Below are 25,465 nucleotides of genomic sequence, written 5' to 3' on the forward strand. Positions count from 1 at the left end.
AATGAGACACTTAAAGTAGTAAAGGAGTTTTGCTATTTGGGGAGCAAAATAACTGAAGATGGTCAAAGTAGAGAGGATATAAAATGTAGACTGGCAATGGCAACGAAAGCATTTCTGAAGAAGAGAAATTTGTCAACATCGAGAATAGATTTAAGTGTCAGGAAGTCATTTCTGAAAGTATTTGTATGGAATGTAGCCATGTATGGAAGTGAAACGTGGACGATAAATAGTTTGGACAAGAAGAGAATAGAAGCTTTTGAAATGTGGTGCTACAGAAGAATGCTGAAGATTAGATGGTTAGATCACATAACTAATGAGGAAGTGTTGAATAGGGTTGGGGAGAAGAGAAGTTTGTGGCACAACTTGACCAGAAGAAGGGATCGGTTGGTAGGACATGTTCTGAGGCATCAAGGGATCCCAATTTAGTATTGGAGAGCAGTGTGGAGGGTAAAAATCGTAGAGGGAGACCAAGAGATGAATAAACTAAGCAGATTCAGAAGGATGTAGGTTGCAGTAGGTACTGGGAGATGAAGAAGCTTGCACAGGATAGAGTAGCATGGAGAGCTGCATCAAACCAGTCTCTGGACTGAAGACCACAACAACAACATGATAGACTTATAGAAATAGAAGCGAGTTTGAAAAACACAAAAGGTAGAGTACGAGTGGGGAAATTGGGAGTCAGAAGAATTCGTAATAAAGAATGGACTTAAGCCGGGAGATGCTGTGTCTCCGCTACTTTTTAATTTAGGCCTAGAATATATTGTACGAATGGCAGCAGATCATTCAGAGGATGTGGAGTTAAATGGAAATATTAAGATATTGGGGTATGCAGATGATCTAAACATCATTAGCGATAGGAAAGAATCTGTAACAGCAAATGCGAATGCGTTAATCAAGGGTAGTAAAGATGTAGGTCTAAGGATAAGTGAAGACAAAACTAAATACCGAGTTACTACTAGAATGCCAACACCAGTAGATCAGGAAATGTTAAGGGTTGGAGACGTAGTTTGAAGAAGTGAACACATTTAAGTATCTAGGGGTGGACATCACTTCGAGAAATGAGATTCAATCCGAACTGAAGAAGAGATTACAGGCAAGAAATGTGTGCTACTTCTCACTGAATAGATTACTTTCATCATGGATATTGTCTAGGAATTTAAAGATTAGAATATACAAAACTATTATTCTACCAGTTATGCTGTATGGCTGAGAGACTTTGTCTCTTTGAAAACAAAATTTTGAGGAAAATTTCTGGACCAAAAAACGATGACATTAGCGGAGAGTGGCGAAAACTGCATAATGAAGAGGTTCACAAACTCTATTCAAGCCCTGACATTATGAGTATAATTAAATCATGTAGGCTGCGAAGGTCGGGTCACGTAGCTCAAATGAATGAGGGCAGGGCAGTGCGCAGAGTACTGGTAGGGCACCTAGAGGGAAAACGTCCTGTGGGGAGACCGAGGCATAGATGGGAGGACAATGTGAAGGCTGATTTGAGGAGCCTAGGTATTGGAGGTGAATAGAAGGAAATAGCCCAAGACAGGGACAGATGGCGAAAATACATTGCTGCGGTAATGGACTCTCGAGTCTGGTATGACCAGTGAGTAAGTAAGTAAGAAAGAAATGCAGGATGATGAACTCAGTGCGTAAATTTAAACCTTTTCTTGTTAGTTGCTAGTGAGATCTGTGCGATTTCTGTCTGTCATGTTAGCCGATGCATTTTGATTTTTATTTAAAGATAACCTGTGCTCCGTGAGATCTGTGCGATTTCTGTCATGTTAGCCGATGCATTTTGATTTTTATTTAAAGATAACCTGTGCTCCCTTTTACAATTGTTATGCAGGAAGGTGACCCACTATAGAATTTGAAAGTTGTTTTCGTTGGTTCCAAGTATGCTTTTGTCATGCTGGTTCATTAGCTGCTGCCTTAATATTAGTTGTTTCTTAAAGGTAAACGGGGAATGAAAGTTTCAATTGTAATTGTCCCTGTTCTGAACTGCTTACCTCTCTGCTGCTGAATTGGACAGCTTCAATTATCCAGAGACCAAATTCACCAACAATTAAAATTGAGCACATCATACACTATTACTGTCTCTGTAAGTAATTGTTTGTTACTGAGCAGAAAAACCACATTTTTTGGAAGTTCTGCTGTTAGCTGCTATACAGGTTGTAGTAACACGATTCACGTTTCCATCGCACTTGCTAGTGTAGACCGCGAACTGTCTGCTAGACATGCCCGACGTGAACTGACTGGGCACGGCCCGTGCTGCCTCAGTTGTTGTTGTTGTTGTTGTTGTTGTTGTTGTTCCGCCAGCAGAGGTCGCGGCCAAACTCTCGTGTGCCCTCTGGTGGACGGGACTCTACTTGCGGCAACTACTGTCCATGATGCGCCGTGCCGATGTGCACCTCCCGCGATCTTTCTTGTGGCTACTGCACAGGTACTACAGCATTATAAAATATGGCTCAGAACAGGAGGTTGCCCAAATACTTGATTCGGGCTATAATTTGACAACCACTGACTTAAAAGCTTGAAATATAAATGTAAGTATTTTGGATACATATGGCAAAGCCATATAAAGAGAGAGTGACAGAGCTTGTCTCAAAATGTTTTCGGCTACTAGTTAGGAGGAAGTTATCTTAGCAGATCTTAAGGGCAGCGGATTAATGACAACAGCATTTCTCTTAGTTACAGTTACTTGCAGAAAAAACTCTGACATATCTGAGCAAGTAGTGGCAAATGGCATAGGACGCCTCGAAGTCCCTCGATAGTGGATGGAGGTTCGTAGTTGAAACCTTTAATGTTCCATTCAAACGTTTATGGGTGGGATACCGATATTTTTACTGTGGAACAACGAACAGATCAACATGTTTAGCTCATAGTAATAGTTGTGCGAATGAAATTAAAATTCCTATCCAACCGTTCACATTATGATTAGTGGTTTAGACATGAAGTGCACTATAGTGTACAGATTAAATGGCTGCTTCTGTGCGCTGCCATTTTGCGCATCCCTCCTGAGTATTAATCAATTCTCCCAACCTTCCTCAATTTGCCAATGCAGGAGAAATGTAAACTGAAAAACCTAGGCTTTCCCTGACTTCAACTTTAAGGTCACCATTAGATTTCATCTGCGTTTTTGAATCTGGCAAACTGAGAATAGAAGATCTGAATGTAGTGTAGTGTTCCATTTTGCCTCACCAAACACACTGCCCCCACTCTCCACACAATTACCACCCATTTAAGCAGTAACCTGCCTCATTTAACTCACTCAGCGCAGTAAAATGCCTGCATACATTTTACACAGTAAATGCCCTTCCCCCATTTCTATTTCACTCAATAACATGTATCTTTACCCTTTTGAGACATTGATCTGGCCTCCCCAACCAATCTGAGGAACTAACCTGACCAACAATCCGTTTGATGCACTCAACTTGCCATCGAGCCATTTCACACAGCAACCTCCACATAGTGATCAACTGCCCACCCCCTTCCACACAGTAATTCAACCCAACTAATGTCTTGTCGCAGTATGCCCGTCTAATCCATTTGATGCAGTAACCTGCCCGCCACCAAACTCACACAGTTACTGAATTTCCTTCACTCCTATTTAACTACCTGCACCCCATGCAGTAATCTACTCCCACTTCATTTCGCATAGTAACCTGCCCCAATCCATTTCATGTATGAGGGGCATTCAACAACTATTGCAAAACTTTTTTTTCTCACCCAATTGCAGTTGACAAAATGTGGAATTTGTTGTGGTGATTCAGTCCCTGTAGTTTCATGAAGTTCCAATATGTGGCGCATTACACAAAGCCTTCAAAATAGTGTCTGTGATGAGGTGCATTCCAAGCACAGAGCTGGCACTGAGTTTCTATTGGCAGAAAACTAGAGCACTGCTGATATTCTTAGGCACTTGCAGAATGTCTACAGGGTCCTGGCAGTGAACAAAAGCACAGTGACTCATTGACTGGGGCATCTGTCATAATCACAAGAAGATTGTGCAAACTAGTCCGATCTCTCACTACAACCTCGGGCAGAGACTCTCACCGCAGTCAAAAGCCTCGCTGTTCAACTGGACATCTCTGTTGGTTGTGATAACACCAGTTGGGGTACGCAAAGGTATGTGCCCCCTGCATTACTTGCTGCCAAAAGAAGACTGCAAAGAGCAATGAAGGAACATCTTAGCCGTATTGCTTGTGCACTCGGCGCCACAGTTTTGTTGTCAATCATCATCACAGTCGATGAAACATAGGTTCATCACTTCAAACTGGAAAACCGAGCGAGGTGGCGCAGTGGACTCGCATTCGGAAGGACGACTGTTCAAACTCGTCTCCAGCCATCCTGAATAAGGTTTTTTGGGATATTCCTAAATCATTTCAGGCAAATGCCGGGATGTTTCCTTTGAGAGGGCATGCCCTGTTTCCTTCTCCATCCTTCCCTAATCCGAGCTTGTGCACCGTCTCTAATAACCTCGTTGTCGACGGGACATTAAACACTGATCTCCTCCTCCTCGAACTGGAAACAAAACAGCAAGCACTGGTGCCACACCACTTCTCCTCCGAAGAAATGTTCAAAGCAGCACCTGCAGCTGCTAAAGTTGTGGCGATGGTCTTCTCAGACTCTGAATGATTGGTGATCCGACTTTGACCAGTAGAAAGGTACCATGTGGGCGTACAGCCGTCACATTGAATGGAGACTATGTTGAAAGCTAGAGCTTTCTAGCCAAAAGAGTGGGGAACCAATATGATGTGTGGGAGTTCTGAATAAAGCCAACATCCTTTCAGAAAATGTGTGTGTTTTGCATTACTTACTGAATGCTCCTTACAGTAACCCGATCTCAAACAATTTCACAAGTTAAGAGTGTTCCCACACACCTTAATAACCCCCCTCCCTACACACGTCTTCCCAACTGCAGGTACATACAGGGTACGTTCCGAAAGTAATGCAATTGAATTTCCCGCGCCGCTCCTAGTAGTCGGAGTGGGAGCGGGCCACATGGAGTAGGTGGGGGGGACGCTAAGCTTTGCCGCGAAACCGGTTTCAGTGCTCTCCGAGCTGTGGAACCGGCAGGACGTCTGTTATTGTAAACCTCTGTGCGCCGACCGTGTCACGGAAAAAATGGAATCGACGATCGAGCAACGTTACGCGATTAAGTTTTGTGCTAAACTTAACAAATCTTTTGAGGAGACTAACAAAATGATTCGTGAGGCTTACGGGGACTCTGCTCTGTCCTACTCACAAGTTTCGAGGTGGTTAAAGGCCTTTAAGGCCGGGAAGAGGTTCACGACGAACAACGCTCTGGGCGGCCGTCAACCAGCAAAACCGACAACAATGTGGCTCGTGTGCGACAACTGTTGGACTCTGACCGTCGATTGAGTATCAGGATGGTTGGCAATGAACTGAACTTGTCGTCTACTGTTGTTTTTCGCATTGTTACTGAAGATTTAGCGATGAGGAAAGTGTGCGCCAAGCTCGTGCCCAAGGTGTTGTCAGACGACGAAAAGACCAACCGAGCGGAAATTTCAAGTGAACTTTTGCAACGTGCTGAAATTGAACCTGATTATTTGGACAACGTCATCACTGGTGATGAAACCTGGGTTTTTGAATACGACCCAGAAACAAAACGCCAAAGCTCTGAGTGGCACACTGATCAGTCCCCCAAGCCCAAAAAGGCAAGAATGAGCAAATCAAAAGTGAAAACAATGCTCATTGTCTTTTTCGACAGCAAAGGAGTGGTCCATAAGGAGTTTGTTCCTCAAGGACAGACAGTTAACGCTGCCTACTACGTGGATGTGCTGGAAAGACTCCGCAAAAGGGTCGTCAGGACGAGAAAGGACATCTCCGCTACCTGGCAACTCCATCACGACAACGCGCCTTGCCACAACGCGCTACGAGTCCGCGAGTTCCTGGCCAAACACCAGGTGCCAATGCTGCCCCCCCCTCCCCCCCTATAGTCCTGACCTCGCCCCAGCTGACTTCTTTTTGTTTCCTAGGATTAAGTCAGCCCTGAAAGGAACCCGTTTTTCGTCCATAGACGAGATCCAATCCGCCGAAGACCTTGCGAGAGGTCCCAGAAGACGCCTTCCAGGGCGCGTACCGGTGATGGCAGAGTCGCTGGAAAAAATGTGTAGAGGCCCAAGGACAGTACTTTGAAGAATTTTAAGTGTTTGTGCAAATCTGTTCAATAAATTACTTTAAAAAAAATAATTGCATTACTTTCGGAACGCACCCTGTATTTCGCCATCACACTCAAATATTTCTCCGATATTCCTATAGCAATTGCCGATATGAATTACGGTTTTCTTTTGTAAATTAGAGTGGCACGATTTGCCTCCTACCTTCTTTCACTTCTATTTCTTCTCCATAACCCTCCTCACACGCAGTAGCTTAGCACGTAAACATCTCCATACTTGAAGTTAAGGAGTTGGGTAACAACAATTACATTTGCCTTTGCTTCATTTAGAAAGCACTGTTGCTAACCCTTGTCATTAACTATGACAAGATTATTGTTATTCAGTTTAAGGTGAGATCAGACCCCAAATTAAAAAAAAAAAAAAAAGTTTTTCTGCTATATAAATATTTAGACTTTTCTGGACACATTGGTGCATAACTTTTGAAAAAATTCTGTTTAAATGTAGTTTTAAAGGTTCTTATTTACTTGGACATCATGATGTCTACATTAGTCTAGATTAGGTCTGTGTGATACAGTTATTTCTTTCAATGATGGGAATTGTGGGAGATTAAGTCCTGGATCAGCTGTGAATAAATATAGGGCAGAATACGGCAACTACATTGCAAGCCATGGACCGATTATGAATATGTAAAATTGAAATTTCTGCTCAGCAAATGACCTAGGAAAAGAAGAAGAAGAAGAACGAAGAATTTAGGTGGAGGAGGATCAGATTATGGACAGGGCTGCTTTTAGCCAGTTTTATTTTTTTAAAAAGCAAGAAAGGTGCGTTTCTATAGACTTATTACTTATTTTAAACTTGAATTTTTCTCAAAACTGTAAATTTTCATGCAAAAGATCCATTTTCTCATGAACCAATAAACATAAATACATAAATTTATGGGGATTGTTTATATAGAGGAGGTGAGTATATGGGTCTACAACAGTGTTTTGAGAGTTATATAATTGATGCCGTGTTGTATAAAACACAATAATTCGTTCAAATAAACAGGCAAATTTATAAAAAAATTGTATTCAGGTCAGACTTTTTGTACTTTTTCCATTCTAGATTGATGAACTAAATACATTCAGATAATCAATTGGCAAAAATTTGGTGGTTATATCTTCAGTAGTTTTAGAAATAATAGCTTAAGAGTTAAAAGAATATAGCATTGATGGCATAGGGTGTCTGATCTCATCTTAACTCAAGTTGGAAGAAGTTGATGAAGTGTCAATTTGTGCACCACAACATACCATTACCTGCAGATTTGCACACTCCAGAAGAGTCGGACCTTTGCAGTTTAAATGTACTACATAAAGTCTGATCTATTGTATCCTGTGTAATTAAAAATTATTTGTTGCATCACATTTAATACAAAAATAGTCCGTAGTCTTTTAACTTACCTGCTCACTAACAATAATTCAGTACCTGATCAACAGCATGCCAAGAAAAAAAAAAAAATTAATTATAATGGGCTATTCTCAGGACAAATTGTAATGGACTGTCATGGTGCAACTCTGATTTTTATACTTGATTCCTGTAGCTGTCACTGTGACTCATCCAGAATTCCGAATAATTAAGATTTGGAAAAATGCTAGCATCAGCAAATCTCTCCACTTTAGCTGTCCCTCGATTTTCTTATATCATGGGCGATTTACACAATGTATTTCAAGCAGAGACCTGCCCCCACTCCCTTTTCATGTATTAGCCTCCCTCACATCCATTTCGCATCATACTTGCTTCCTTTCAGTTTTCACAGCCAATCTCCCCTCTCCCCATCCTTTTAGCTCTGCGCAAGTAGTAATCCCCGCAATCTTTAAATAATCAGATTCATGTGTATTAAACAAATGTGTTACAAACAATCAGTTATGAAGTATCTTAGCCACACTTCTAATTTCTTACTAAGTATTGGATGGTTATAACTAAACTGACGGAATTGCGAGTGCTGCAGTGTGGGCCATATATATTGCAGGATGATGAAACATCATAGGAGTGTTCATAAATTGGAGCGCTTGTGTAGTATACTGAACAAAATAACGGTTTCATTTTCTGCCACCAGGTGAAAATAAGGCATTGTAAGTAGTCAGAATGTGAAATGTTGACAGTTGTAACGTCAGTATGCTGTTTGTCATTTGGCAAAACATATTTATTTCTTTCGCGAAGTGGCTGTTGGCGAATCAGCAGAGTCACGTGCCCTCACTTCATGTGACATTGCGGAGAGGTTCGGTATTTAAACTGAGACATTGGCGCAACTCTGGTGACGAGGAACTTTGTCACCACTTCTTCTGCCCTTGCTGGCCAAATACTGGCAGTGAAAATTGTTTCCACCACCAGGATTCGAACCGGCTCATTCCTAGGACGAGCGTCCTGCACGAGCTTGTGTTAGCGACATCACCCACGGAGGCAGGTGCTTATGTGACTGTGTGGTGCAGTTTCACAGCTCCATCATTCTCAGTTCGTTTCTCATTTAGGGCCTGTTGAGTGTACAGTGACACCAGCACGTTATAAGTGTCTTCGCATGCAACATGCAGTTCCAGCTTTGCAAGAATATAACTATGTCCACACCACTATTTTCAAGCAAGATGGGGCGACACCACATATACGAGGGCTGTTCTATAAAGAATGATCATATATTTTTTTTTTTTTTTTGACAGTGTTCCTTTACTCATCCTCATAATTTTGATGGTCCTTTCCAAAGTAGTCTCTCGTGAATGCGACGCACTTGTCCCAGCATTTCTGCCAGTCTTCAAATACATACTGGAAACCATTTTTGGAGAGGTCCTTCAAAACTGCCTTCGCAGCCTTCACCACTGCTTCTGATGATTGATAATGTCTCCCAATAAGGCGTTTCTTCGTGTTAGGGAATAAAAAAAGGTCAGATGGGGCTAAATCCAGACTTAGGGAGGGTGAGGGATGCACTTCACATTGATTTTTGCAAGATATTCAGCAACAACACTGGCAATGTGCAGCCGCCCATTATTGTGGTGCAGCGTCCAGCCTGCTTCACAGAATGTGGTTTTTGTTCCTGATATGGACTTCCAATGTTTTCAGGACATCCCTGGAGTACTGTCCAGTCACTGGTGTATGCAGGTCAAACGTGCTGATGAACCATTCCACGAATATCAAAGAATGAGGTGACCATAACTTTCCCAGCAGAAGCAACCACTTTTGCTTTTTTGGGGGGTCAGTGATGAAGGAGATTTCCACACTGAGCCTTGCTGTTTGCTCTCAGGATCAAAATGATGTAGTCAAGTTTCATCAGCAGTGATTACATTTCACTATACATGACGATAGTATCTTTTCCCGAAAGAACAGTTACCGTAGATGACCATGCAGCTTTGATAGAAATGAAATGATAATTAAATGGACACTAGCTGCAAACAGGTGTTGATTTACTTCGTTAGGGGCATGTTAAAAATGTGTGCCCCGACCGGGACTCAAACCCGGGATCTCCTGCTTACATGGCAGACGCTCTATCCATCTGAGCCACCGACGGCACAGAGGATAGGGCAACTGGAGGGAGTTATCCCTTGCACGCTCCCCGTGAGACCCACATTCCAAACATGTACACACCACTACATTCGTAGTGCGCCTAAGAGATGTTTGCCCATCATACTCATTACATTTGAAAGAAACTCGGGCTCTTCCGCTAACATCAACTTTAACTGTGTGCAGACATGCACGCGAATGTCATTTTGTTAGGGAATCGACAGTCTTGGAATCCATTGCGGACAAACAAGTGTCGTATAATTTTTCTGTCACCAATGTGTGGGTGACGCCTAATGAAACATTCAGTATGTCAGAAAGTGATCTTAAGGTAATTGGTTGATCCTATCTCATTATGACAGCAGCAGTGTTGATGTTTTCTTCCATAAGAGCAGTAACTGGAGCACCATGTCCATCTTCCTTTGAAATTGATTGTCTCCCCTCTTTAAAACATTTTAAACCACCTTCGAGCTGTGCTGTAGGGAAGAACAGACTCTCTAGAGGGCTCCTGTAACACTGTAAAGGCCTCAGCTGAAGATTTGTTGAGACGAAAGCACAATTTCAAAGCCGCACATCGTTCCTCATGAGTTACATCCATTGCAGTGGTAGGCAGTACTTAACATGTCTGACTTTGCATGCCTCTCATAGGTGGGAACCAGGAGTCCCAACAATGGAACTACTATGGTGTGTTTGTTGCACATTAAGCTAACAGAATATTGTAAGATTAAATTTTAGTGTGTGAAATTATGACCATAAAAAAATTATGATCATTCTTTATTGAACAGCCCTAATAGCTTGCCAGTGGAAAGATTTGCTTTGAGAAACCTTCGGTAATGACCACATCATCGCTAAACAATTTCAATATGTGTGGCCATCTACACACTTTGACCTAAATCTGTATGGCTTCTGGTTGTCTGCGTATCTGAAACATCGTGTCTGTCAAGGATATACCCGGATATTCCTGATCTGAACGGTAGCATTCGACAACATATTGATTTGATTACATTGCATATCCTGTGAGCAATTGTTGGCCGTGCTGTATTACAGACACACCATGTCGCCCAGTCTTGAGACCATATTGAACACACCTAATAAGTCTAATGAGTTATATCTTAATAAACGTGCCAAAATGTTATTGATCATTCTTCCCCTTTTCCTGCACCCACACCACATTCTGACTGCTTACAGCACACAGCCCGCACTGCAGCACTGTCAGTTTAATTATAACAACACAGTTCAATGTCACTTATGACACAGGTTTATCCAGGGTGGAATGAGGACAATATTATGAAAAGCACACTATATAGTGGATATACTGAATTGCAGATGGCCACAAAAGAAAGACTGCAAAACAAGTAAGCTTTTGGTCAAAAGGCCATCTTCTGAAGAAAAATAATACCCACACACATTCATGAAGAAAAAAAGTCACAAGTTGTCTACCCCAGAAGAAGACCTATTGACCAAAAGCTTACATGTTTATTTGTCTTTTGTTGTGTCTCTCTGTAGTTCAACATCTCCACAATATGGTGAGCAGGAATCATTTGTTTTCTTCATTTTGACACTCGGATTTGATTTTTTTGAATTCAGCAATTGTAGACCATATATGATAGAGCCATCTGAGAACTATCTTCCAACAATTGTTTTTAAAATTATATAACCATTTCTACAACCAATATTGAGAACAACTAGCATTTTTCAGAAAAGCTAGTTTCCTCCTAAACTGTGTGTTTTACAGTGATATCTTCAGTGGTACATGTGGAAGCTATCTGCGAAATAGATTTAGTGGTAGTGGTTTTTAAAACAACAGCAACAACACCGCGCGCGCGCCCACACACACACACACACACACACACACACACACACACACACACACACACACACACACGTATGTTTTGCAGCATAAACAATAACTTTTGAAAAGGTTTAAAATGATGTTTTAAGTTTGTTAGAAGTTGCTAAGTGCTCTCATTACCAAACTCTGGAAGAACAGTCTGGATAATTTGCGCACCACAATGTACGCTGCATTAGACATACAGACTGTTTCTGCAACAGTGTACAAAAATGTAACAGGAGAGAGGATGCTCCACTGAACAATTTGAGGTAGGGAAACTGGGGCCGGAGAAGGCAGGTTACGGAGATAATAGTAATAAAATCCTATCACTCACTGCTTGGTATCTGCATTTAACTGTAACTAATGTAAATAAACATCATTGATACAATGGCCCGTACTATTTGTCCTGTATCTTACAAAACGTGCTGAAACAGAGAGCCATCAACCTTGATGTGATCATGACATTGGCGAACAAGATTCTGGGACACCCTGACAAATATCCCTGGTGTATTTCGAATCACATCACAGGCAGCTACAATTCTGGCAACTAATTTGATCTCTGTGTCCACAGAGGTCTCACACACAAATGACTTTAGATATCCCAATAGGAAATAATAAAGCGGATTCAAGTCAGGTGGACTAGCAGGCCACGAAATAGGACCTCCCCTTTCAATCTAGCGACTAGAAAATACAGCACTGAGATGTTTGTGGACATCCACACTAAAGTGAGGCGGTGCGTCGCCATCTTGTGTCCACATCCTCTCACAAACAGCCAAGGGTACGTTCTCCAACAACTCGGGTAGAAGTCTTTGGATGAACCATAAGCACAGCTGGCCAATCAGATGGCCATGTAGCAGATATGGCCCAATGAGGTTGTCACCTACAATGCTGGCCCAGATATTCACTGTAAAATGTTCAACTGTGTGACTCTACTACAGCATGAGGGTTTTGCTCATTCTACACATGACTGTTATTGCTGTTCCAAATACCATCACAATCAAGTGAGACCTTGTGGGTAAACAGCACGATTTGGAGGAAATCTGGTCAATCAATTCATTGTTGGAGCGACTACTGACACTTGGTGTACAGTCAGTGACAAGCATTGCATGGACTAGTTGTGGGTGATACGGGTGTAATAATTGTTCGCAGAGTACTCGGCACACGCTAGTATGTGTAGCGCCCATTTTGTGTGCTACATGATGAGTACTTGTAGTGGGTTCCACTGCAATACGTTGCAGCACCTCCTCTTCAAAATCAGGAGTGCGAGTTGTTCTCATGTTGTCAGGTTATTCGTTTCTCCTTTCCAACGAACCAGTTCCCGCATTCAGTTATCGAGAGAAATAAACAGTCATCATGATGGACAATGCCTGTCACGGAAATCGTTCCTTTTATAGTCCTTCAGCAGAGAGCGAACACTGTAATGTACTACCCCATACGCAAGGTGTGTATCAGCGAGTTCTTCAAAACTGTACTGGTAATGCTCCATCACATTGTACTGTATGTCTCTGAATAGCACTGAGTAATCAATGGGTTTGTCATTGATTCATAGCATCCCGGGACAATGTACGACGATTGTCCACAAAGTTTCTGTTTCTATACGCAGCAGCACTACGATCGCAGTTCCGATTGTGCACGGAAGTTATTCTGACTCGAGGAGAAGACATGTACACCATTTTCAGATCGCTGCTGCCGACGTGTGCTTTGTCGTGCTTCTTTATAATGTCAGCTGTAATTGAAAATGCCACTGCGTGTGAAATCAGATCCTTGATTCATTTTCTAAATGCAAGGGCAGTTAAACCAAAGGAAATTCATCAGCAAATCTGAGAGGTTTACGGACAAAATGCTATGAGTGATTCAATAGGTTGGTTTGAGTTGTTTGCGGGAGAAGACCAGACAGCGAAGTCACCGGTCTCATCTGAGTGGGGAAGGATGGGAAAGGGAATCGACTGTGCCCTTTCAACGGAACCATCCCAGCATTTTCCTGGAGGGATTTAGGGAAATCACGGAAAACCTAAATCAGGATGGCCGGACGAGGGGTTGAACCGTCGTCCACCCGAATGCGAGTTCAGTCTGCTAACCACTGCGCCACCTCGCTCAGTAGTGATTCAATGGTTAGAAGATGGGTCAGACTGTTCGATGAAGGACGTGGTCGAATGCACGATGAAGAATGAAGTGGATGCTCGTCTGTGGTTACTGATGAACTGGTTTACACAACTGAAGATAAGATTAAGCACAACCGTAAGTTTACACTTACAAGGGGAGGCCGCCAATTGTGAAATTCAGATTCGATTCATACTGTGCATAATAAAAGCTCATGGCCAGAGGTGTAATGTGGCAAAGCACCAAGATGCACTTCTCAGCCATTGTCGAGAAAATCGACAGTTAAAAGAAACCGTTGCGGTGAAATACTCTCTATGATTAATAATTTTCCACAGTGTCGTGGCGCAGGGGTAAGCGCTCGGGTTCGTAATCCGAAGGTCGCCGGATCGAATCTCGTGCCATGCAATTTTTTTTTTAAGTATTTGTTTTTCGTAATTCAAATGTGTACCCACCCACCCACCCACCCACCCACACACACACACACACACACACACACACACACACACACACACACACACACACACACACATATACATTAAAAACAAAGTTTCCAAGACTTACCAAGCAGGAAAGCGCCGGTAGACAGGCACCATAAGATAACACACTAACACACACACAAAATTACGAGCTTCCGCAACCGGCGGTTATGAATTACAAAAAACTAATAATAAAAAAATGTTGCATGGCACGAGAGTCGATCCGGCGACCTTCGCATTACGAACCTGAGCGCTTACCTCTGCGCCACGACGCTGTAGAAAACTATTAATCGTAGAGAGTACCGCAACAGTTTCTTTTAACTGTCAATTTTCTTGACAACGGCTGAGAAGTGCATCTTGGTGCTTTGCCACATTACACCTCTGGCCATGAGCTTTTATTATGCGCAGTATGAATTGAATCTGAATTTCACAATTGGCGGCCTCCCCTTGTTAGTGCCCTCGCTATGGAAGTTCCGCATATCTCACGCTCGCAAACTCATGAAATAGTTACTGAAAAACGATGATGAGCTGAAAGAACATGTTACCATATGGTTGAATACGAAGACCTTCTATGAAGAAGGCATACAAAAACTTGTGCCACACCATGACAAATGTCTACAAAATTTCGGGAGCTCCGTAGAAAAGTAGTTTAACTGTTGTAGATTTTTGTAGAATAAATATTTTTTCTGTATCTGTACAGTTTGTTTTATATAACCAAACGGAACCTCATAAATACGATACAACAGAGCCACCTTGTGGACAAATAAAGTAAACAAAACCTACATCATGACTTCCTAGCAATCAGGCTCATCCTCTTTTCCTTACACAAAATAAATAATGTACATGTAATATTAGACAGTGTTAAACCTTTAACATTAGGTCATATCTCTTAATGAGTAGATTATGACAGTATTTTAAATTTGGTCAATAATTGTAGGAAATACTGAACATTAATTTTTTGTTGCCCCTAAAAGCTGTTAGACAGACGATTTGTAACTGGAACCAGGTTTTTGGTTTAAACATATAGTAACACAGATGCCCCTCCCCGTTTCAGACACGTGCAAGTGTGTTCTGCGGGGATTGACACTCATCAGAAACAGAGTTATTTGCCTATTCTACAACTGTCCCGTGATGCCAATCTGTCAGTAACTGGTCTCAGAAGATGTGCAGTTTCTGCAGGCAGAGTTCAAGCTCGTCCATTTTGATCAGATTACAGCAGTGTGTGCCATTTTACTGGTGTTAAACAGTGAAAGCTCCAAAAACATCCTCATAAGTCCTTGAATGCTGTGATGAATGTCTGCACATAAATATAAAGGCATTGCCCAGGCAATTAATTGCAAACAAATATCAAGGTAATGCTGGGAGACAACTTTTAGTGCAAAGGCATCCTGGACAATATCCTAACCTGAAGATTTCGGTGTCACGGGCAGAAACAAATGACAAGAAAATGGGTAGCATGACAAAGAAATTCACAATTCAGAAAGTGTTGCAGCACAAGACAAAATCCAAATTTTGATTCCGTATCCTGCCCACATTTTTAATCTCTCACTAAATTATGTATACAACAGAATGTAACAATGAAGGATGGTGGTGCCTGGCTATCACACACACAGTCAAATAAAATTAATCTATTAGCAATACTCATAATTGTAAATATAGTAATCGTATAAATAACAAGTTTGTCTTCAAACTTCTGTGGAATCGTCCATAACAGGAATGAAACAGCAGAATTAATCTAGGGACTGTAGGTCAATCCACTTATATCATGGTCGTCTCACACTTGCTGGATTTTTATAAAATAAGTTCACAAAGTTTGAATAATTCATCAACCTTAAGAGTATAGATTAACAATATGGAGCTAATGCAGTGATAACATTACATATATGCCCATTTACACAAATCTAGGACAACAGGCCCAAATCTGCTTTTTTTTTCTTTTTAATTACCAAATATTACAGCAGTAGCCTGAACAACAATACCTGACCCTGGAGAAGCTCGGTTAGGTAACTGACAAAGTCACGTGCTGGCTCAAAAAATTGGATTCAATCTACTGGTTCAACAATTACCAGGCAACAAGAGGCACACACTATACAGATATTATCAAAACAAAAAAATTCTGCAGAGGCACATTAAATTGCATGTTATTTCTCTCCCAGTCTCTGCTTCAACCCCCCCCCCCCCCCCCCCGGTCCAAAAAAATTTCTAATTATGTAAATGGCCTATCTCTTGCATAATGTGTAGTAAAGTTAAAATACACTTACTGTGGCTTATTTTCCACATAAAGACTGTAACAATATTATTTAATGAACTTGTCAGCAACAAAATACCCAATACCAACTAGTGGCACGATAAAATAGGTATTATTAGAACTCAATAAAAGCAAATTCTCTCGAAGTGGAAATTTCCTCTGTAAGGCAAACAGTGCTCTTAACAACAGACAACCAGTAATTTGCAGACTCGGCAGGAGTAACCAGTCGGGACGACAGTGCAGCCGTCCGGAAGCGTGCGACTCCCGTCGTCACAAACGACACGCCGCCTGGTGACGGCGGAGAATCTGCTACCGTAAGCCACGCCGTGAAACTTCCTCGTGGGCCGCGTCCGGCAGCAGCGGAGGAGTTCTGCCGTGGTGCAGTCGTCCCCCAGTGGCCGCTAGGACTCGCCGCCGTACTCCGACTGTTGCCGGGGCTGGGCGGCTGTGGCCGCAGTGGACGAGCTCGCTGTCGGCACAGTAGCGGTGCTGGGGCCCACCGTAGTCACCCAGCTGGAAGACTCTCTTTCAGATAGCGGCTGGTGTTGCTGTGAAGGGCTGCTCGCACTGAGAACTTCCATCGGCCTTTGGAGAGTACAAATAGTTGATATCAGTAAAAAACAAACGAAGGACACATGCAATTGACACTCTCTGTGTTACACAACTAACGTAGGGACAACCTGATACAAGCATTTTACAATAATTAAGCAAATAGCTGTACCACAAAAATGATTTATTCAATCAGTACAGTTTTTGTCTATTTTTTCACATAATCCTCACCACCTTCCATGTTCCTGTCCCACTGACTATGTCTTGTAATTCCTCAGCAGAGCATTCTTTGCCTCTATCTCAAAACCTGTCTGTACATATTTTTTCTTTACCCCTTCATTGCTATTGATCTTTACACCATACAAGGCTTCTTTTCTTGAACTGATCAGATAAATATCTGAAGGATTGAGGTCACGACTCAGAGAAGGATGAAGCAGGAGCTCCCAAACCACTCTGCCAACAGTTTCCAGCAAAAGTGTGTTAGAATTATATACAGGGTGAATCGAGAAGGACTTTACAACTTTGGAGTGCTATAGAAATTTTTCTGGGACAGCTTACAGAATTGGTAGATGTATCGTTTTGTAGCAAACAACCTCAAGTTTGATTCATGTAGTGCATCACTAACCATTCTGCTGTCGGGAGTGCCACCATAGTGCACAGTTAAAACGGCTATTTTCACTAGTGCGGAGTGCACTTGCTGTGTGTTTCGGTTTCGTGAAACGAACTCTGCAACAACTTTTTGAGGTAAATATGGGACAGTTAAATTCCGTGTTCAATCCTGGAACAAGTTCATGACACCCCCAAAAGTTAATGTCTTTTGTGCTCTTAGCAAATTATTCTTTGTGGAGGTAACAGTCACTGGTGTTGCGTATCTGGGTGTGCTTGAAAACTTTTTAATTTCACAGAGCAATGAAGACGACTGCGATGGGATGGTTTACTACCAGCAACGCTGTGCACCACCTCAGTTCCCGACAGAAGTTCGAGGTTTCCTCAATAATCACTTCCCTGACTGTCTGATTGGCCGTGAAGGGATGGCCGAGACAGTTCCAGCAACCATTCTAGAGAAGTGGTCTAATACAAATTTTCAACTCTAACTGGTGAATTGCTGTAGTGCCCTGTGAGGCTGGAAGTTATTAGTTCCTTCCTATCTCTTTCCCATCCTGTTTCCTGTCCCTTCCTTTCACCCCAATTATTTGATCATTTAGCTGCATCATATGTGGTCGAGCCCTGTTTTCCGCCTGCCCTCCTGGACATCTAATCTTCGGTGTGGGCTTCACTTTATTCTCAATCGTGATAGAGTGTGGTATACAGTATTGATAGAGTGTTGTTTCTACAAAACAAAGTCACAGAAAATTAAACCATAGACACTCCGGTTAACCATAAATGTATCAGTTGAATTTTGTGTTTCAAATTTCTTACAGACAGGGGATTCGAGGTGTTTCCACCCCATGCTTTGACTCTGGCTAGAAATGACGCATCCCAGTTTCAATACAGGTTAGAATCCTATCAGTTTCAATACAGGTTAGAATCCTATCCAAAAATATATTACCTCCACTACTGGAATGATTTTGGAGGTCGGTGCAAATAGAAAATTTGTGTTCTTTGTGATGGGGATGATGCTCTCTGTCAAACTTACAGACGTTTTGCAGTATTTCTGTTTGTTTAACTGTAAGCAATCAGTTTTCTCAGATAAGTGAATCAATACAAGCTGACACTGAGGTCAATACTGCTAACAGCTACTCCAAGTGGAAAAGTTAACACAATTATTAAAATGGTGTGACAAAGTTACATTTAAACCAATTAATTGAAAGAAGAGTTCAATAATGTTTTAAAAATAAAAGATTTTCACATGTCTGACGAAATTCAAACTCGCGACCATCTACATTTCATGCTCATATGTGAACTACAGGGAGTCCCATTCCAACCTCCCCAATTTGGACCCAGGAGAGAAAAACCACAGTAGATATGACAATGTAAAATGCGCCACATTGCAGAGCATCTCAAAGACTTTATATTCTCATGTCAAAAGTGCCAAGTATTGTTGCCAGAATGCAGCATGGTAACACGAAGTCAAAATGGTGACTCCACATCAGGGTGCGCAAGCAGTAGTGTGGTTTGCAGAAACAAAATTGCAGCAGGTTACTGTGCAAAGAAATTATTGTCACGTGTATGAATGTGATCCACCTGATGTGAAAACAGTGAAGGAATGATGTAGGAAGTTAGTGGCAACAGGAAGAGTTCCGAAACATTCTGGCGGTGCACGTTACGGAGTTTCACAAGAGACAGTGGAGGACATCACACAAATGTTTCTCAAAAGCCTGTGTAAGTCAATTCGTCACGCATCTAGGCAACTTGATGTACCTTGATCAACACTGCACTGTTTAGTTCACCTGCATCTTTGCACGTTTGCTCACAAAGTGTAAATTTTGCAACATCTGACGCCGAACGGCAAACCACGCCGACAACAATTTGCTGCGGATAAACTGCAGCATATTGATTTGGATGCCAGCTTCCTGGAAAGATGTTTATTCTCAGATGAGGCAACCTTTCCTCTATCCCGAAGGGTTAATAGGCATAACGTTCGGATCTGGGGTTCACAAAATCCGTAAGTTGTCATTGAATATGTTCATGACAGCCCTAAACTAAACGTGCGGGCTAATGCACGACAGGATCATTGGACAATTCTTCTTTGCAGAACAAAGGGGTCAGTGTATCTGGACGTGTTGGAGCAGTCTGTGTACCCTCAGATACAAGACTAGCAACCCAACATTTTTCAACAAGCTGGAGCTCCGCCGCATTGGTCAACGCCTGTTTACTAGTTCCTGGCCAGGAAATTTCCCAATCGTTGGATCAGATGAGGAGGATCCATTGCCTGGCCACCACATTCACCCGACATCACACTGCTCGATTTCTTCATGTGGGGATTTGTGAAGAACCACATGTATGCAACCAAAGTGGACAATATTCCTACATTGCGACATCGTATCACAAATGCGATTGCAACAATAACAGAGGAAATGTTACAAAGAACTTGGTGAAAAATTGAATATAGACTCAATATTCTTCGTGCTACAAATGGTTCACATGTAGAGGTGTATTGATGATAAATAAATTCTCTGAGACGCTCTACAATGTGGTGCATTTTTCAATGTTGTATCTACTGTTGTTTTTTCCCTGGGTCTTTGAAATCAAGAAGGTTTGAGTGGGACACACTGTATTAGACAATTCCCATATAATCACTGTTATCAGTTTTAAGGGTCTAAAACATTAACACAAAATTACAAGAGCCTTTCCATCGATTACTTGCAAACGAGAGCTCAGCAGGGTAAGATATCTGGGGCCCTAACCTACATTACCATATAGATGACCTCAAAAATTTTATCCCACCCCTAGTGACCTCCCCTCTGAACTGATACAATTCACTGCTTGTGGTACTAGCACCAAATGTCATTTAAAAGCAAGTATTTTACACTCTCAGTGTCCACTCATGTAATCAAATAATTCTGGTGGAGGCACTTCCAACCACCCGATTGCACTAGCTACCCTAGCCTCTCTCCACCTCATCCCTGCACTCTCCCACTAGCAGCACTTTACTGTCCACTATCTCCACCTCTACCCTCCCCAGCCTCCTCCTCACCACACCTGGTTGCCTCTCCCATTGTGTGCAGCTGCTCCTAGTCTGGCTTTAGCTCCCAGCGATTCTCTCTCTCTCTCTCTCTCTCTCTCTCTCTCTCTCTCTCTCTCTCTCTCTGTGTGTGTGTGTGTGTGTGTGTGTGTGTGTGTGTGTGTGTGTGTGTGTGTGCGCGCCTCAGCATCTCCGTTATGTGGTGAGTACCAACTATCCTTTTCATAATATAGTTACTTAAGTGACAATTTTAACACGAAAAATAGTGATAAAATTGCATAAGTGGAATTAAAAGTTATATGACTGTATCTACTAACAATGTAAACATCAATACTAAGAACTAATAAGGTTAATGCTAACTGTACTACTACTACTACTACTACTACTACTACTACTACTACTACTAATAATAATAATAATAATATGTCACAATTATATTGAACATACATGTTATGGTGTGGTTGTGTTTTTTGTGGAGGGGGCCTTGCACCCCTTGTTATTTTGTGTGGTACTATCACAGCACAGGCCTACAATGACATTTTAAGCACCTTCTTGTATCCCACTGTTGAAGAGCAATTCGGGGATGGTGATCGCATCTGCCAACACGATCGAGCACCTGTTCATAATGCACGGCTTGTGACGGAGTGGTTACATGACAATATCATCACTGTGATGGACTGGACTGGCCTGCACAGAGTCCTGACCTGAATCCTATAGAACACCTTTGGGATGTTTTGGAAAGCTGACCGACATCGATACCTCTCCTAAGTGTAGCACTCCAAGAAACCTTCCAGCACGTGATTGAACATATGCCTGCAAGTGTGGAAGCTGTCATCAAGGCTAAGGGTGGTTCCACACCATATCCTGAATTTTAATCCAACTACTGAGAACCTTTCTTTCATTTTGGTTCATTGCTTCTTAAATGTATAGACTGAGTAAGACTACACCTCTGTCTGAATGTCTTTTTAATCCACGCATTTCACACTGTATCTTCCATTCTCATTGTACTCGTATTACTAAGCAACTAATACAAATGCTTCTCCATTCCATAATAGGTCCACCAGAGGCATGTATACAATGCAGGGCTGCAGCCTACCCTACCACAAGAGATGTAGTAATCTATCGTCACACACCACATGGAGGGGCCTCTGGAAGCACTGTTCAGAAATCCCAAGTGGACAGACATAAAAATGATGGGATAGCTACTAATATCATGTCAGACCTCGTCCTGCCCAGGATAGTGTAGCACCTCAACGTGGCATAGACTCAACTAGCCATTGGAAGTCCCTTGCAGAAATATTAAGCCATGCTGCCTCTAAAGCTGTTCATAACTGCTGAAGTGTTGCTGTTGCTGGATGTTGTGCAGGAACTAGAGGATGGGATTTACCAAACAAAAGTGCTGGCAGGTCGATAGACACACAGACAAACACAAACGTACACAAAATTCTAGCTTTTGCAACCAACGGTTGCTTCTTCAGGAAAGAGGGAAAGAGAGGGTAAGACAAAAGGATGTGGGTTTTAAGGGAGAGGGTATTCCCCCTAAGGTAAGTCTTTCCGCTCCCAGGATTGGAATGACTCCTTACCCTCTCCCTTAAAACCCACATCCTTTCATCTTTCCCTCCCCTTCCCTCTTTCCTGAAGAAGCAACCGTTGGTTGCGAAAGCTAGAATTTTGTGTGTATGTTTGTGTGTCTATCGACCTGCCAGCACTTTTGTCTGGTAAGTCCCATCATCTTTGTTTTTAGATATATTTTTCCCACGTGGAATGTTTCCCCTCCCCCCCACTCTCTTATATATACCAAGCGGGAAAGTGCCGGTAGATAGGCACAATAAATAAAACACACAAACACACACACAGAATTTCGAGCTTTCGCAACCGGCGGCTGCTTCGTCAGGAAAGAGGGAAGGAGATCCATCCATACATATACAGACACAAGCAGACATATTTAAAGGCAAAGAGTTTGGGCAGAGATGTCAGTCGAGGCGAAAGTGCAGAGGCAAAGATGATGTTTAATGACAGGTGAGGTATAAGAGTCGGCAACTTGAAATTAGCGAAGATTGAGGCCTGGTGGGTAACGAGAAGAGAGGATATATTGAAGGGTAAGTTCCCATCTCCGGAGTTCGGATAGGTTGGTGTTGGTGGGAAGTATCCAGATAACCTGGACGGTGTAACACTGTGCCAAGATGTGCTGGCTGTGCACCAAGGCATGTTTAGCCACCGGGTGATCCTCATTACCAACAAACACTGCCTGCCTGTGTTCATTCATGCGAATGGACAGTTTCTTGCTGGTCATTCCCACATAGAAAGCGTCACAGTGTAGGCAGGTCAGTTGGTAAATCACGTGGGTGCTTTCACACATGGCTCTACCTTTGATCGGGTACACCTTCCGGGTTACAGGACTGGAGTAGGTGGTGGTGGGAGGGTGCATAGGACAGGTTTTACACCAGGGGCGGTTACAAGGGTAGGAGCCAGAGGTTAGGGAAGGTGGTTTGGGGATTTCATAGGGATGAACCAAGAGGTTACGAAGGTTAGGTGGACGGCGGAAAGACACTCTTGGTGGAGTGGGGAGGATTTCATGAAGGATGGATCTCATTTCGGGGCAGGATTTTAGGAAGTCGTATCCCTGCTGGAGAGCCACATTCAGAGTCTGATCCAGTCCCGGGAAGTATCCTGTCACAAGTGGGGCACTTTTAGGGTTCTTCTGTGAGAGGTTCTGGGTTTGAGGGGATGAGGAAGTGGCTCTGGTTATTTGCTTCTGTACCAGGTCGGGAGGGTAGTTGGGATGCGAAAGCTGTTTTCAGGTTTTTGTTACTGTTCACTCGGTCTTGCCCAGTACCTCAAGTCAGGAAGCAACTTTGATTGCAGTATGAAAAGATTCTACACAGATGCTAGACCTTTTCAAAAAATTCAGGAACTTTGTGCACAAAATGTTTCTATGGTTGCCTTTTACTTATTGTGCATGGTCTCATTCAAAATAGTCGCCTCCACAACTGATACACCACTGCCAATGCCGTTTCACTTCCGGAAGCAGTCTCGGTACGTGTCTTGCTGTATTGTGCGACGTGCCATCTGCGAATTTTCTTTTACCTTGTCTATAATTTCAAATTTTCGTCTTTTCAATGGAGTTTTCAACTTTGGGGACAAAAAAGTCTGCAGGGGTCAGGTCTGAAGAGTACGGAGAATGAGTCAGCACTGGGATTTCGTTTTTTTGCACAACAGTCATGTACTACCAGTGATGAAGGTGGTGGTCATTCATTGTGATGCAACAGCGATGAATTGTATTGCTACATTTCAAGCCATTTCCTTCTCACATTTTATCGCAGGCTTCGTAACACATACCGACAGTACCACGCAGTTTGTCATTGTGGCATGAATTCGTGACAAACTAATCCTTCAGAGTAAAACAAAACTATCAGCATGATTGACATTTTATGACCTGACAAGCTTTTTTGGTCTCTGAGAACCTTTCCCAATCCACTGTGAAAACTGAACGTCCGTCTCAGCATCATTACCACAGACCAACAGCACATCACCAGTTACGATTTTCTTTAAGTAACATCTCGTTCTCCTTTGCGTGATCCAAAACCTCTTCACACCATCAGGCGAAGATCTTTCTGATCTCGACTCATGAGCTGTGGAATGACCTTTGTGGCAACACGATGCATTACAAGGTGGTGAGTCAGGATATCACGATGCTAACTGACTGAAATGTTACATCATTCTGCAATCTCTCGGACAGTCAGTCTTCGATTGGCACACACAGTTTTGATGACATTCGTGACATGAGCATCATCGGTAAATGTCAAAGGGTGACCTGAATGACTGTCATATTTTACTTCCCTCTGGCCATTTTTAAACCGTGTGGACAATTTGCAGCACCGAGTACAGCTTAGCACTCATCACTGTAGGCTTCCTGCACCATTTGATGTGTCTCCGTAAAAGGTTTTCCTGCGTTTTACACAAAATTTAATGTAGATGTGTTCCTCCTCTAACTCTGCTGTCTCGAAATTCGCAAACTGTGCGACATTATGTTCTACCCAGTACAGCATTGACAATAAGTAACAGACATACGACAATGGAATTTCCGGCAGTTACACATTAAACACAGGTGTGTCCAGGGATGCCAACTGCATTTTGCTCCAACACAGAATTGGCACTAGATTATGAATGTTCTGGAATTTTTTGAACAGAACCCATAGAGTGACACTGTCCAGAGCATCACATTATGTCCGCACAGGGGCTGTTGTGGCTTCCCTTAGCAGAGGGGGCAGAGACACACTGCCTTCTTTTCAGACAAGTTTTGGTTCAGTGCAGAGCATTATGCTGTACATATCCACGTGTGGAGACTTCAAAGAGAAAGAACATTGTCAGATTGGATTTGTTATCTTATTTCCAACGCGTTAAGACTGGAGGCCACGTCCAGTCTTCGAAGTCTCTGCGGCTTTATCTGTCGACAAGATAGTGTGAGATTGCACATTGCCCTTGCCGTCCTGACTACATCGACGCAGAAGGTGTTTGACAGTTGTCCTGCACAGCACGTACTGCAGGTCTCTCAAATGCTGGAAACATCTGGTCTGGGGCCGCCGAGCGACTGACGTACCACGACTTGCCGATCACTATGACTGATGAACTCTGGCACGGATTTGATGCAACATGAAATTATGTACTGCTGCTGTCTGTCATCAGAGTTCCTTTTCACTCTTCACACTGCCGGGTTAGACCCACTTTACTGTCAGGTGCGGCAGTTTCGCACACTAAATTACGCTCTCTCTCATCAGTATCCATTTCCTTTTATCCAGCATCGGGAAAAGTTGGACATATATGGTACTTCTCCACTTTCCTCCCACTTCCCACTATTCTTCTCTAGAAACTGTTTTGTTCCAGTCCAGATTCACTCTTCTAATAGTAGTCTGGATTGAGTCAATCCATTTAACTCTGGCTCTCCCTCTTGCTCTGAAACTAGTTAGACAATATTAAGGG

The 25,465-nt window shown here is 42.6% G+C and overlaps 1 protein-coding gene and 1 non-coding gene across 2 annotated transcripts in view; both read right to left on the minus strand.

Annotated features, from left to right (window-relative positions):
- Positions 1 to 9,592: 9,592 nt before the first annotated feature.
- On the minus strand, positions 9,593 to 9,667 carry Trnat-ugu (transfer RNA threonine (anticodon UGU)). The gene has a single exon. It is a non-coding gene; the product is annotated as a tRNA-Thr (tRNA).
- A 5,906-nt stretch (positions 9,668 to 15,573) lies between these two features.
- LOC126295019 (protein shuttle craft-like) overlaps positions 15,574 to 25,465 on the minus strand; it is a 223,599-nt gene continuing 213,707 nt past the window's right edge. Inside the window, exon 20 of the mRNA XM_049987271.1 lies at positions 15,574 to 16,896. Coding sequence (XP_049843228.1) covers positions 16,713 to 16,896 — 184 coding nt within the window. The 3' untranslated portion in view covers positions 15,574 to 16,712. The remainder of the gene's footprint in view (positions 16,897 to 25,465) is intronic.

This window comes from Schistocerca gregaria, chromosome 11 (genome assembly GCF_023897955.1).
Source record: "Schistocerca gregaria isolate iqSchGreg1 chromosome 11, iqSchGreg1.2, whole genome shotgun sequence".
Classification (NCBI taxonomy): domain Eukaryota; kingdom Metazoa; phylum Arthropoda; class Insecta; order Orthoptera; family Acrididae; genus Schistocerca; species Schistocerca gregaria.